We start from the raw sequence: 15,508 nt of genomic DNA, 5'->3' as shown, positions 1-15,508 counted from the left end.
AGAACTCTGACACAAGATAGGTCGACTCAATTAGAGTACGTTAACATGATGAGATATGCCAGAAAGAAAGAAACTGACATAACATTTCATGTACAACTTCTTACATTCAAGGCTGCAATTGTTAATGACCATGGACAGTTGACAAATGTCTCATCACAAGGTCCAATTAGTTTTTTGTTTTTTTACAGCACAGCTATAATTCCTGATAATTTGGCTCCATTTTTAACATGTTTCACTCTGCCACCCCCTTAACTGCTTTTTTTAAATCTGTTCATTCAAGTTTATTATTCTAGTGCTCTGAAATCTCGTGCACGAACCACGTAAACCTGCACAGGTGATATCACTTAATTGGCTGATTAGACGCAGTCAGGAATGTGTGCGCACGTGGACAATGATTGACTGCCATCTCTCGAACACAGGTGTTACTAATAACATTAATGGTGGCTCTGTTGCATTCAAGCGTCCCAGTAAATCGTGAGAGACAGCATTGACAACAGAGCCCTCAAACCTAAGCAGTTAAACAGAATTCAGACATAATTCGTTTAATTATTTATACCTGTGCTTTTACTACTGTGACATGTCAAAGTGTCTCCAGTGAAAAACAGTGTCAGTCATAGTCCGGTCACAGGATATAATTGTATCATATATAAACACTTGAAACAGAAACTCCAAATTAATAACATTTCTTCATTAACTGTTGATTTGTAAATAGGTAGCCGTTTGCTCTTAAATTTGCCATAGCACATGGTGTGATGTGTCAGGTTGTTGTGCTGCCCCCTAGTGAACATGTGACTAAGTATTATTGTTATGACTGTATTGAACAGTAATATACTTTTGCTGGTGTTCCAACCGACTGTACATCTGTGTTTCACTTGATATCTGTAAAGTAAGGGAGAAATCCCATTACCTACCTGCATGGCTTCCTCCCTCCACGTGAAGCCTCCCACAAACACACAGCAGATCAGGCAGCAGCTGTTTTATTTCACTACTCTCTGGATACTTTGCACAGATCGTGTTCACCCATTGACATTTAATACACATTCAGGCAAAGGGCGGGGTTCATTTCACTTGATCTGCCCCCCTGGGACCCATGCCTTACATTACAAACTCTCTTCTGATTGGCCGTCCAGCTCATCTCCTCAACCAATCAGGGCCCTGATTACAATCACACTCATCAGATTCCAGCCCTTAATTGAACCACAGAGATGAATAAAGGCAATGCACTGTTTTTTTTTAAACTAGGCCTCATCTGAAATATTATATAATATTTTAAAAAAAGAATGTTGACAATATTCAATTAATAAGCTATGCGATCAGGATGCCATCTAGGAGGAAGTCATCGTACCAGCCGGCACCCTGGAAGAGGCTCTCCACTACAGGAGCTGACGTCGTTCGCCGAGCGTTGCATCTTTAGTATCAACCCCACCTCCCACACTACCCTGCGCTCCTTACAGTAGTTCCCCAAGTCACATGATCTATGCAAAATAAAGGGCTCTTGCATTACAATTTCTGATTGGGTAATTCTTTTTCTAACAAAATATGAAAATCTATAGAAAAAAATCTTCCATCATTCAATAAAAGGTAGAGATATCAAAAAAAAGAAAATGTTGGCTCTCCGTTGTATTTCAGTTTGGAGGCTAAATTCCAGCCAGAGGAAATTGCACTTGAGCAGCTGAATGGGTCCGTGAGGGCGTCGCCACGCCAGCAGCAGGGCAGGGTTTCATTTCTTGCGGGCGTGCTTGTATTTGTCCACGTAGGCCTTCACCAGGTTGGCCACCTTACTGGAGTTCACCTCACCACTCTTGCTGTGACACACCTGAGGAAATAAACACACAGTCGAGGCCCAACAAACTGTCAAATTTACGGCAAGTATTAGCTTGCATGTCAACGCAGCGAGCATGGGGAGGTCACAAGAGCTACATTCTGAGAAAGGTGCCTTTCTTCTTAGCCTATCCAAAGCGAAAAACACAAGAGCAGAAGAGCGCGGACCTAAAACAAGCTAAGATTGTTAGCATGCCTGGCTAACTAGCCTACAGTGGTACTTTAAAGGCTATGGGGCACATCAGAAATAACGTTACTTTGTGGGGTTACAGGCTAGAAGTGCTGCTCACAACTAGCACATCCACTGTGTAGCATTTCCTCTGTGTGGAAAGCAGGATGCTATCGGAGTCTGGGCTAACGTTTAGCTGCTCCGTCCTGCTCTCTATTGGATTTGAGGAACCAGCGTCACCGGACAAAAGTGAAAACGAGTGAAGTACGTCAGAGAAGTAGTCAAACAGGGCTATGTGGGAATAACATTTCTGACAAAACTTATATTCACATTTAAACTTGTACCAACTAATTCTACACTGCAAACCAAGAACAAGGCCGTCTCTTTATTTCCAAGTCTTCTGCATGGATCATCGTAGAAACAATAACTAAGGGGGCGGGGCTTACACAGAGAGGCATTTACCTTCTCTACCGCTTTGCGGACAATCTCCTTGTACTCCTCCTTTGTGATTTCCTTCTTTTGGTAATAGGGTTTGATGGCCGTCTTCACTTCATTGACAGCTCTCTCTTGGATCTGTTGCTTCTAAAGCAGAAGGGGGAAATCAGGGTTGCTGGAAAGAAATCGACAGAAACGCATGAGGAAACGTAGACCGGTGGCAGCACGTTACCTTTTCTTTTTTGGAGCCGTCAGCTTGAGCCTTATATTGGCCGGGCTGAGTTGTAGAGGATGGTAGAAACTGGCTGGGTGCCGACTGGCCGTAGGTCGCAACTCCAGCTTTGCTTGGGGTGGGAAGAAGGCCGGGTTTCCCATAACCCATCATTGTATTCACCATCTAGGCAGAACCAGAGAAGGCAGAACAGTACTTGTATTTTTTACTTTATTTATATCTTATTTTAAATGCTATTTTCCAGAGTCTGTAGTCCTGTCCACGTCCCAGTATACCATACCTGTGTCGCGTAGCCATCGGGCTGAGCCGCTGCCGTCTGGCCGCCTTGATGCATGGGTCTAGGTGGCGGGGGAGGGGGTGGGAGGCCCTGAGCGCCGACAGCGGGGACCTGAAGCAGCGGTACGGCAGGGTGGAGGTGCGCGGGGACCTGAGGAGGCATGGCGTACGGCGCCGCAGGCTGCAAGCTGACCGGCAGGGCTCCTCGCGGGCCCTGCACGGGGTAGTGTTGCTGGAGGACATTCAGCTGAGGGGGGGCCGCGTTCATCACAGGCCCCGGAGCGTTACCCGGGACCGCCTGGGCAGAAGGCTCGCTTTTAGTGGGATCTGGAGAACAGGAAGACACAAAAATTAAGAACTCATCTATGAATGTATGTAAACTAGAACAGCTATATTTTGTAGTTGATTTTAAGTGCCGTATATTTAATAATGTTTAGAGATATTAAATGAATTCCTAACATAAAATGTGCATAAGATACTTCACAGAAGGTGGCTCACACAATGCATGATAGAAGTACAAATAGATAAATGTTCTGGTAAAACAAATGAGACTTTCAAAAGGAGTCAAATAAAAACTTTAAAGACATTGCTCTTTCCTCTGAAATGTAATAAAGTGCCGGTGCCTACGGGTGACTTTTGTCTTGTGCCAGTTGAGGAATTAGCCTCAAAGAGAACATTAATCCCAAACGCCACGACTACGGCTTGTATCTTAGAGGGGCATTTGGCTGACTCATTACTTGCTATTTGTCATCTCCTTTTCCTCAAGCAGTAGCACTTGTGTTTTTGGAGTGCTGATAAATAACTGCACAGAGAAGCCTGGTTTTCATAGATGTGGGGTGAAACTGAGGAGGGTTTTGACCTGCTGCTCCCGGCTGCTCCTCCTCTTGTCGGTTCCAGCCTCCTGGTCCTCCCCTCTCCCTCTTGGAGTAATAATCCTGAACGTCTGCGGGCAGCGTCCTCCTGACAGCCCAGCTGGACGCCGATGACCAGCCTGACCGGTCCAGCATGTTGTCTCCTGAGTCGGACTCTTTCCTGCGGCCGCCACCTCGGTTTTCATTGAAGCGGCTGTACGCGTCATTCCCTGAATTGTTGCCTGTACCTGAGAAGTTGTTTCTGGGTTGCCAGCGGCTGTCGGACGTTTCCTCCTGCTGGCTGTAGAAGCTGCGGCCGCCCCGCCCCGCCCCCCGGCCGCGTTCTCCACGGCCCCGTGACTCCCCTCTGTTCCCCCCACTGTTGCGGTCTTCCCAGCGCGAGCCGCCGCCGGAGCTCTTGCTGTCGGCGTCGCCGCGACTCTTTTCTGTGACCCAGTCTGGATTTTCCGACCAGCCCTGGCGTTCAGGGGAACTTTCCGCGGGCACACCGTTTTCAGAGCGCCCAGCGCCTCCTTGATGCCTCCGGCCCTCAACACCAGACCCACTGCCCTGCCCGGACCTCCAGCCCCCTCTACGCTCCTTCCTCTGGGGAGACTGCTCTCTGGAGGCCGGCCGTTCGGGGCTGGGCCCTCGTCTGTAGGGTCTTGTTCTGGATCTTGATCTAGACCGAGACCGGGACCGGGACCGGGAACGGGACTTGGACCTAGAGCGACTCCGGGATCGCTTCCTCCTTCTTTCACGACTACGTTCCCTCCTAGAATAGTCTCTCTCACCGTCCCGGTCCCGGTCCTTCTCTCTGCTGCGAGCTCGGGACGAGCGGCTAGAGGGCGGACTGCCGTCTCGCTCTCTCGACCGCGAGCGCCTGGACTGTTCTCGCTTGGAGTCCTTCCAGGTAGAGGTTGGGGAGTGGAAGCGAGAGCGCCTCTGCTTGCCGTTCTTCCTCTCTTGGCTCTTTTCTCGCTCCTGCTCGTCGCTCTCGTCCTTGGCCACATGGCTTGTGGAACCAGTAGGTTCCGTAGAGGCTGACGCAGCGCTCTCCTTCGGCAGTTCCAAAACAGGACTGTTGGCCTGCTCGCTCATGGGTGAACTGCAGTCCATGGGGACAACTTTAGTGTCATCCTTGGATGGAATGCCATCCTTGGTTCCTTCCCCAGAACCGTCACCTACTGAAGGATCACGCTCTGACGCAAAAGTTTTTACATCAGCGTCCTCAGAGGCTTTTGGTTCTGAGACAGCTGAATTATCCTCCGACTCTCTAGCAGAGGGGGAAGCCGGTTGTGGAGAATTCTCACGTGATTCAGCAATCACTGCATTTGAAGATTCTTCGTTGGTGGCTTCTTCTGCACAAATCTCCATGTCATCATCATCATCCTCCTGCTCTGCCTGGTCATCACAGTGTGGAGACATCAAGTTGTCCAGCAGGGCATTCTCAGAGTGAGAGGGTGAAGCGCCTTTCTCAGAGTGAGAGGGTGATGGTGAGGTCTCTTTCTCAGAGTGAGAGGGTGAGGGCGAGGCGCCTTTCTCAGAGTGAGAGGGTGAGGGCGAGGCCCCTTTCTCAGAGTGAGAGGGTGATGGTGACATCCTCTTCTCAGAGTCCTTTCCTCCAGAGGAAACAGGGCTTGCTGGCTCTTCCTCCTCCCTCTTGCTCTGGTCGCCCACTGAGCACGAACCGGGGCTGTCAGGAGCCGAGTCTGAGGGACAAGACAGGTCCTCGTCTCGCTCATCTGGTTTCAGCTCACGTTCATTGGATCGTTCCTGGGTCTCGTCGCTGTCCTGTCCCACATCGTTGCTCAAGGGTGCAGCGCCTCCGAGCTCATCAGCGGAGTTGAAGCCGCCCTGGTCGTCATTGAGGCTCCCTTCAGCATCAGACTGCTTCTGCTTTGAGTTGTTCAAATCCGGTTCCTGATCGGTTTTGTCCTCTTCCTCCTCCTTCTCCATGTTGTCACATCCGTCCCCCTCTTCCTCGTCCTCACTTGCTGCCGGGCTGCTGACGACTTGGGGAGATTTCTTTTTTCTTGCCGCGGCTTTCCGCTTCCCACTGGCCTTTCGGTTTGTCACCCGTTTGCCCTTCCTCTTGGCTGGCGCTTGGGCCGCCCTGCCCGGCTTGGCGGACTGGCCGGTAGACGAGTCCGACTCTGATGCGCTGGACTGCGGAGGTGATGACGGATCCGACGCGGGAGCCTCCTCCTGGCTTTTACTGTTGCGTCCAGATCGCCTGGCTGGTAGAGACTTGGCCTCTTTGGTGGGAGCTTTGGAGGTCGAAGCTCGACCGCCTCTCTTCTCGCCTCCTTTGGGACACGTGATGGCGCAGACAACACCCTGAAACACTGTGGGAGAGAAACCATATGAGCAGGGCCCCACAATGTACAGACACATTCAGCTGCCAAACATTTTTAAAGATAAATCATTTAGAAATCTACCAAGTCACCTAGATTGCTTCATTTTCTGTGTTAAATTGGTCGCTACTGCCATTTATGCTACATAAAAAAAATGTATCTAAATATATCAAATAATAAAGCTTGACTGACTGAAATAATAAACAGAGTCTAAATAATATTCATGTGTAATGAATCAATTAGTATTCGTTTTCATCCTCTTATCTACGCATGTAAGTACCAATCTCACATTATTTACAACAAACACCGGCAACAGACAAGACTCACCGAAATGACCGGGGCCAAAGGGTGAACTGGAGGTAAAGGGAGACGGAAGCTGGCTGTGGTTCCAACCAGACGGATGGAAATTCTGCCTGTAAAACAAACCAACACAAAACAACTTAGCTCAAAGAGACCGAGCCATCGGTTACATTTCTGTCAATGATGAAAGAAAACACACAGTAAGGGATAGTCGTACGTCGTATTGCATAACTTCATGTTTTATCATTGCGATACAAGAACTTAACACAGACTTTGAAAAGGTGCGCTGGAATACCAGTTTTACTTGGTTGATGGTAACAACACCGCAGGCCATTACCATCGCTACCATAGTTTTCAAAAGGGAACTGCTTTAGCCACAAGGGGTCTATTTCTATTTATCGTGGAGCATTATTCATGTATTTAACTTTTCTCACCAACACATCTGGTTTCCCCTAGATTACACTGGACATGCTGTGTGCCATCTAGGACTGCAAATAACGATTATTTTAGTAATCGATTAATCTGTCGATTATTTTTTCGATTAAGGGCATCACAGACCTGTTATTGCTCAATCTCGTGCGGCCCTCTAAAAGAAGTTGGACGCCGACCGCACGGGGCCGCGTAACTAGTTAGCATGCCAGAGTCTCGTTCGTTATCGGAATTAACCAGACACCCACAGAATCGAGAAAGAGCTATCAATCCTTTCCGTGTCCGGGTCGGATGAGTTTTCCCCCGGCCGTCCTTCTTAATCATGGCCCCAGTTCAGAGAAAAACCCACAAAATAGAACCGAAGTCCTATTCCATTATTCCTAGCTGCGGTATTCAGGCGACCGGGCCTGCTTTGAACGCTCTAATTTTTTCAAAGTAAACGCTTCGGACCCCGCGGGACACTCAGTTAAGAGCATCGAGGGGGCGCCGAGAGGCAAACATCTCCGCGACTTATTGAGTGGCGTATTAATCACGCAACACAACGAATCGATAATGAAATTCGTTGCCAACTCTTTTGATAATCGAATTTTATCGATTCGTTGTTGCAGCCCTAGCGCCATCCCCCCTCTTTCCTCTCCTTTTCCTCTAGCTGCTCTAATAAAACTATAAAAAGCCCTTAATAAATCTAGATTTAACTGCTTAAACTGGACATAAAGGACACACTTGCTTCCAACGTGTTTGGTGTGAACACGGCCTCAGAAGGGGCAAACAAAGCAACATTAGTGGTCAGTTGGGATGTCACTACCTTGAAGTGCCGTTGACGGGGATGGGAGCAGCAGGAGAAAGCCACGGACAGTCTTGCGCCTGGGGCTTGCAGTGTTTGAACGCGGTGTCGTACGGTATGTCCTCGGCCACCCACACAGGCTCTGCACTGCAGGAGAAGGAAAACAAGAGGAGAGTCGTTTATGAAGTACTTCCAAATGTTTAACGGGATAGGTTGGATTTATTTGAAGTGGGACTGTATGAGCTACTTATCCGTGGTTATTGTTTCACCTACAGTAGATGGTGGTCGGCACAGAAAGCCCTTTCCAACAGTGAACCGAAGCAGTAACATCCATCTATGCTCTTTTCAAACGGTTACTTTACAGAACACAGGAGTTGCAGGTTTACCGTTGTCTGGATCGGATAGTTTGTCCGTGTTATTCTGTCACTTTGGTGAATCCGAACTAACCGTTTTACAATCGCCAAAGTCACACAATGACACAAACAAACCAAGTGATCGAGGCAGCGGTCAACCAGCAACTTCTGTGTTCTGCCATGTAAAAACAAATGTTGTCAAAAAGGAGTTTGGCTGCTTTGAAGAGAGCGGAGATAACGGCTTCAGTTCCCCGTCAGAAAGGGCCATTTTGACGGCAAGGTTTACAAAAACCTAATTAAAAAAAAGGTTTTTTTTGGGCTGTATTACCCAATGTATTACTGTATTGGCCATAATTCATTGTGATATAATAATTCATCACAGAGGGAAGCGTGACTTACATGTCCTGAGTAGATGTTGTCGTTAATGAGACACAGGGAGACGGTGACCACGTACAGCACTCTGTTCCTCTCACCTGGAGGAAACACATCAAACACTGATGAGACCAAACACTGAAGAGCATTTCATTCACAGCACACCAAACACTGGAACCATGGGACAAAGGAACTAATGAAAAAAACACACCTTTTTTCTGCTCAGTGAGGAGGGGTCATCCTCGTTACCTGGAAAGAGACATTCACAGACTGTTGGACCTCGTTCACAAAATATGAGTCGGCCACGCGTATTTCTGGAGGCAGATGGGCGTTAACATACATTTCCTCACAAGTCCTTTTGTTTTGGCGTCTGCCGTCCTCTCCAGCTTTTGCCGTCTCAGTCTCCTCGCAGGCTTACTTCTGAAAACAAACCCACAGAGAACTTGTTTAAGTTGATTTCATAGGCAACAAAATCCTGATAACTTTCATTAAAGTGATACATCATCACTTTTTCCGTGATTAATGATTGATTAAGTAGATCTCATTAAGTCATTTCTACAATCTCTGTGAAGACCTTTGAGACAAATACTAACTTTATGACTTTATTAAAAAGAAAAGAAAAGGCTCACACTGACTTGAGACAGACTTTTTGTTCAGGGTTTCTACAGCAGCAACTCTCAGCTTCAGGTGGAGTCGCTCGTTTCCTCACGGGAACCTTAAAACGTGATGACAGAAGCACATTTCATTCACACAGAGGTCAGTCAAGGATTTCTGGGTTTGACTGACAGCTGATCTGGCTTTATTTAAACCAATGACAAATGCCCAAATTTAAATTATCTTTACTTTTTTTGTGTGTGCGTTATCCATCGGAGAAAATGACGCTATCCGCGATCAATTATAAAGCTTACTAGTAGCGGCTGGACACGCGTGAGTGAGAGTGCGTGTGTGGATGTAGAGCGACAGAGTGGGCGGAGCTCGCTAATGTCCTCTTGTGTACAGTCAGTTTATCGGCAGGACAGCATGCAGTGCTGCTTCTGCTCGGGCTCACATAGCAGCAGAAAGGTACGTTATAAAGTAAACAGTAAAGTCCCCACAAGTACAAACTTATTCTGTGGGAAGCATTGTACAGAGCCAGATTACAAACAGCATGCAGACAGGTGAATGCCCAGACAAGGAAACGCTTCGATGACGATGTATTTGTTTTCCCCTCATCAGAGCAGGTCATTTCAGAAGAGCTTAAAAACAAAGTTTCCTTGAGTTCACAGTGTTGGATTATGAAAAGAACAAACAGCAGCCCACGGCCTGTTCTGAACAACAAACGCAGCCATGATACCCTCTGCCCTGACACAGAAAACACGGGTGACTGACCTGCACACAGCTGAGATTCCCGTCCCATCTGTAAACGTTAGTGAAAGGTCTTCTGTCCACTGGGCAGGAAGGAGCCATCTGCAACTGTAACGTGAATTAAACAGCTTAAAAACAATCAAAACAATTTATGCTTGTCTAAATGCTTTACAGGCTTTTCCATTCTGTTCATAAGCCACCGAGATGAGTCCTCCAACAAAGAGTTTTTCACAACCATCTAGATTATGTTCTGGAGTCCAAACTCACCCACCAATTCACTACTGCTGATACCACTATTTTATCAAAAGATTTTTTTTAAATGCAACATTGAGCGTCACCTCTGCCCATGTGAGGAGACATCTGAGGCAGAAGACGTGGCAGCAGCTGTCGGGCATGGCCAGCTCGCCTCCAGCCAGAATGCCGAGGCAGATAGGACACCTCTCTGCCTCCTCAGCATCCGTCCCATCCGGCAGGCCCTGGCCGCCTGAACACACACACAAACACGGGGTTTTGAATTATTTAGGATTCACATCTGATGTTTTCTAATGTGGGGATACCTGGATGTACTTGGACTAGTGGGTCATGCTGTTCATGTAAACAAACCACAACATATCATCTCAACAACCTAGAACACCATTGTGCCGAGTCAAGTCTCACCACTTCCAGCTCCAGTCATGTCCGCCCCGGGCTGTCCCGATCACCGCTACAACACAGAGAAGGAGGGCAAATGCAGATGAAGCAGTTGTTGAGAGGAGTGCAGCTGATATACACTATGTTATGCACTCTGTTTAGCCCACAGGGAACTTCAAGTAAAATGTCGATATCAGCAGCAAGACACAAAAGAAAAGACGGCAAAAGACCGTAACAAGAGATTAGATTGGTGTGTTTTACATTTCCAAGATGGCTAGTGGTTGGTGATGTTTACATCATCTCCACTACTTACTATAGAGTTTGAGAACGATGTGCATGTTGTGATATTTCATTTTAGATGAGGTGAGGTTGTAACGCAACTGCTTCCATGACTGAGGCACAAAATCAAATATATTACTGAGAAAACAAAAAGGGGAAAGAAATATTTTTCCAAGACTTTGCAAAAGCTGCTGCCTCCGCAACCCAGACCTGGCTGAAGCAGCAGAAAAAAGACGGATGGTATTAATAAATTGTCCAGCTCCAGCATCCAGAGGTCCTACAAAAAACTTTTAATGCTACAATCCCACAGCAGAGATACCATTCAGCCTAATAGAGGCCAGCCCAAAGCATTCAAGCTCAGTTTTCACCAACAACCAGTTGATCATCTGCGCAAATTTGACTGCTGGACTGTTTGTGTTAATTCTCCTCAAACGGCAGGCGTAGCACGTTACCTGTGAGCTTGCTAGCCAGTGTGCCTGGGTGCTTGTGTTAAGACCTTTAATGCATTTTTCTGGCAACAGGGTCGGAAACTGTGGCGAAAACTGTGGCGATAAAACTTTGCGATCCCAGAAACAGCTGATTTTACAGCAAGCTGACAAGACATATCTGAACTGTTTTCAGTGTATTTAGCTATTGATGGCCTATTAATGGGCCGATACCTATCGCCTTCTTACTGCTCCAAACTATCATTATTATACCCGCCTTTAAAAATCCACCATCAGTCGACCTCTAATTTATAGTTGAAAAATAATAAAAATAAACTTCTTAGTGGACAAATAATATCATGACAGTTTCTAAAATGAAACAATTTTACTGCTTGAGACTTTCATAAATTAAAAACTATTAATTGATAACACAGAAGAACCAAAATATCAATGGGTGTAATGGAAATCCTTGTATGTTGCTGTCCTCATTTAGAAATTGTAAAACTCTAAAGCTCTTTTAAGTGAAAGTGACTCACTCACTCTTTGTTCAGGCTACAGGGACAGATAACAGTGGCCAGAAACCAATAGAGACAGACACTGATAAGATTTGTGATCAGTTATCTGTGACCAAGTTACCATTTCCAGTTGTGCGTCACAGGCTTGAACGTCCAGAATATAAACTTTACCGTTATTTACCTTTAAAGCCACCGTGAACTAACCTAAACCCAGCAGACCATTAGACTGCTCTTGACTGTCTGACAGTGAGCAGGAAGTCTGTGCCTAGGATTTAAAAAGAGCGTGACATCTGATCCGGAACCAGTCTTGGTTTTTGCCACTTTAATTATGACGATCTTAGAACTTGTCGAAGGTGAAACCTTCTCAACAGACGTAGACCAAAGCCTCGGTGGACGTTTCATTTCTAAACACATAAAATAAACCAAGTCAACACACAAGCCGTGGGCTCAAACTGTCATTTTAACTTGTGCACCGAACACTGCCAGATAACTTACGCCTCCACCAGGAGTTAGCCTATACAAGTATTATGTCAATGTACTTTGAATTGGGTGATTGGTGTGGCTGCGTATCAGATTATTTGGTGGGCAGAAACTCATAAAAGCGTTTTGCCGTTTTGTGCCAGCACGGCCTGGCTCCAAGAAATACAAAATTAGCACCAACTTGATCAACCAGTGCCAACACGACGATGACAACATGATTGTTGATGGTTAGCCAGGCAGCTATTGCTAGCTAAAAACACAGCTACCTAAGGGCTAGCTGGTTGTTGTTAGCGCGAAAGCAAACATGGCTAAATAGTTTCAAATATTAGCCACGATAATTACACTGAAGGTCATAAGTTAGCCAGCTAGCTAGCTAGTTAGCAGCAAGCGAATGTAGCCGAAAGCTATCTAGCTGCTTTGAACAACAGCACCTGCTTACGTCCCTTTCAGCTTGCTAGCAGTTAGCGTTAGCTGCATTTAGCATTAGCTCCAGTTAGCTCGAGTTAGCTAGCGTGTCGTTACTCACCTTTAAGTGCTGCTGCAGCTGCTTTGCACCTAGTAGTCTGTTTTTAGCGTCCACACTAGTGCTATGAAATGCTGACGAGTCGCACTATCCGGGAAATATGTTTAGCTAAAAACGGAGCGTAGCTTTCAGAAAGTCTCAGCCACATGTCTCGCGGTCTGGTTGAGAGTTGGTGCAGCTGGCGCCCCCTACCGGAACCAGCGAGCATTATAGAGCAGAGTGGAGTTATCCCTCTGGTAGTATTTACCTTACAAAGAAATGCAGCAACAGGTTACAGAGTAGCCAAGAAGGGCATTTAACTTCCACTTGCTTTGTCTGTTGTCTGAATGTTTTGTTTTGTATTTGGGGGGGGGGGGGGGGTTATGCATTAGTTGGCCTTTTTTTCACGGAAGACTTGACACAGAAGGAAAAAAGCACAGGTTTAAAAAATCAAGCGAGTAATGGCTGAATTCCATTTAGCTGCTTTGAGTTCAGGGTCCTGCACTTGTGCAAGGACTAAGAAGAAAAGGTCGCTATGTGCAGAATTGCCAAGTCAGTAGTATTCTACACACATTTGATTGTAATAGAGCATCTTTCATGTCAATAACTAACCAACCATCAAACTGTTAACGATATTAATATTCAGGAGGGCTAACATTAGCCAGTTCTTTCTATTATTTTCAGGGGGTGGTGCTAATCACCATATTTTATATCATTATACCGATATAAATCTGTATCTTTGTACTGGTATTTGGGACTTTGTTTGTCAATGAACTAAGTTAGCATCTGCATTTTGTTTAGCTAACGTTAGCCAGCAATAACTTTTGAAACGTACTAAATAAATTTGGAGACAACCGTTAACATTACTTAGTGTTGGTGAGCGTTAGCAAATGTAACAGCCTCTCTAGCTTAATAGTATCATGACTTATGTGTATGCTAGCTTAAAATATAGGCTAGATGACTAGCATGAATGTAAATCGCTGAGGCAAAGTGCAGGCAATGTAGCATACGGTCAAGTCCTATATTTACATATATTTATATTTAAAAACATCAGTCAACATGTGTTTTTCTGTATTAGTATTTTTCAGTCAAAGGTGCAACGAGCCGTTGTTAGATTTATTAACACCCGCGCTTTTCCTACTAGACAAGTCAAAATGTCTGCTGGGAAAAAAGCCAATTAAGAATTGTTTAAATGACCTATTTCTGAGATCATGCAACCATGTTAGCGAGTGTTCACTGCCAAAAAGTATGCAAAACTTCATTAGTTTCCCCGGGGGGGTAATGCAAGCCACCTGCTCCATGCCCAATCAGCTTGGACCATTAGCCAGTCTATACAGTGCGTAGCTGCTTGCTCGCATGGGACGGAACCACTGGTTGGGAGAAGTTGCGCGAAGTAAGAGGTTAGTACCTAAAAATAAAGGTCACACCAAAAAAATGAGGCTAGTTCTTAAAATGCTTTGTGGGTCCCGGTATCAGAATTTTGATAGTTTAAATGTAGAAAGTGCTGCAGAAGCACAGGTGAAAACAATAAAGTTAATTAATTACGGTTTAATTCCATTTAGCTGCTCCAGTTTCAGGGTCCTGGTATTGCGCATGCTGGCTCACTGTCACCACTCACTGCGACAATCTAATAGAACCGAACCATCACAATGTCAAAAAAGTGGAAAAGGACTATTACAAGTCTGAATTGAATCCATTATTTAACGAAGGATTTCATGGAGACACAAACCACATCTTAAATCTACGGTTGTTTAAATTAGCAGTGATAGCGACCATGTCGGAAAAGGGAACACCACCACACCTCAGCAAACAGCAATGGCCGCTGATCAAAGACAGAAGCAAAAATAAACCAACATCAGGATCTCACATTGTGCTTCGAGCGCTTAACAAAATGTGAGACTGTAAAGTCTTTTGATGAATTTCCAAAAGTTCTGTGTAATGTAAGATTAAGCACAAAGTATGTTTAGGGAGCTGTGGGAAGTGGAGCGCTCAGTAAAGTCATTAACATTTCAATTATGTTGAAAGGAACAAGCCACAGGAAAGCGTCCAGTGGTTAGGCAGAACAAAAGGATAAGCTTGGAAGCAAATGGAGCTTGTTCGGTCATATCAGACAAGAAGGCGGTTTGAAGTCCCCACTACCAACCATGGAAAACGAGTGCTGAATATTAAAAACACTGGCATCTGTTCAGACGTCTCTTATTTAGCACACAACGCAGGGAGCCGGGATGAATCCTGGCAAGGATTCAGTTCTCTAACACCGGTAGGTCCTCAGCCTCTTTTTGTCAGATGAACTTCAGCTGGCGACATCTTCCAAACATGGTCATTTGAAACTATTGTTACAATAATGTCTTTATAAAATTAACTGTTCAATGTTCCGGGTTTGGTTTGGTCACATTACTTTTCATTTACTCATTCAATACTTTTGGCAAAACATTTCAGCTAATTATTACACCCATCTAGCCATTAGCTCTTAGCCAACTATTACAACCATGTATCCATTATGCTACCTTTAGCTAACATGGTTAGCCAAATATTAAACCGTTTACCCCTTAAGTAGCTCTACAACCATTCATTATTTTAACTTTTTTTTAATTTTTTTAAAAGCTTAAAGTAACGGATATACATTGAATGTATATAAATCATTTTACGTATTCAACTGTTTAATACTTTTAGTAATCCATTTCAACCATTTAGTTACTTTAAGCTAAATATTTGAACCGTTTATTCATTACTTTTAGATATAACTACTTCAAAATGTGTATTCATTACTTTTAGCAGACCATTTCAACCTTTTGTCCATAGTCTGAATTATTTATTGACTGTTCAGACCTCACTCACTTCTTCTCATGCACTGCCAATCACAACAGATCCCTGGTCGGGAATCCCTGCTCTTCATCGACTCCTGTATGTGCTTTGATTGAGAGTAAATTGGGGGGGGGGGGGGGGGGGTAAAG

At 45.3% G+C, this 15,508-nt stretch overlaps 1 protein-coding gene across 2 annotated transcripts; it reads right to left on the bottom strand.

The window, feature by feature from the left end:
- Positions 1 to 961: 961 nt before the first annotated feature.
- Positions 962 to 12,737, bottom strand: scaf11 (SR-related CTD-associated factor 11). Of its 2 annotated transcripts, none has more exons than XM_079183910.1 (15): positions 12,579 to 12,737; positions 10,381 to 10,426; positions 10,062 to 10,207; positions 9,748 to 9,831; positions 9,009 to 9,094; positions 8,720 to 8,796; positions 8,591 to 8,628; positions 8,407 to 8,480; positions 7,676 to 7,801; positions 6,469 to 6,554; positions 3,793 to 6,132; positions 2,938 to 3,260; positions 2,658 to 2,822; positions 2,453 to 2,572; positions 962 to 1,816 (listed from the first exon to the last, which is right to left on the bottom strand). In XM_079183910.1, exons 2-15 carry the CDS (start codon positions 10,397 to 10,399, stop codon positions 1,721 to 1,723), a joined length of 3,780 nt encoding a protein of 1,259 aa, XP_079040036.1. In that variant the 5' UTR covers positions 10,400 to 10,426; positions 12,579 to 12,737; the 3' UTR covers positions 962 to 1,720. The 2 variants fall into 2 exon arrangements, with proteins under 2 accessions (XP_079040036.1, XP_079040037.1); XM_079183911.1 differs by having other exon boundaries at positions 8,720 to 8,799; positions 9,015 to 9,094.
- Positions 12,738 to 15,508: the final 2,771 nt, after the last annotated feature.

The sequence above is a fragment of the Pholis gunnellus genome, assembly GCF_910591455.1.
Source record: "Pholis gunnellus genome assembly, chromosome: 22".
NCBI classification, from domain to species: domain Eukaryota; kingdom Metazoa; phylum Chordata; class Actinopteri; order Perciformes; family Pholidae; genus Pholis; species Pholis gunnellus.
The sequence above is the reverse complement of the archived record's forward strand: the minus strand, read 5'-3'. Positions and strand labels throughout refer to the sequence as shown.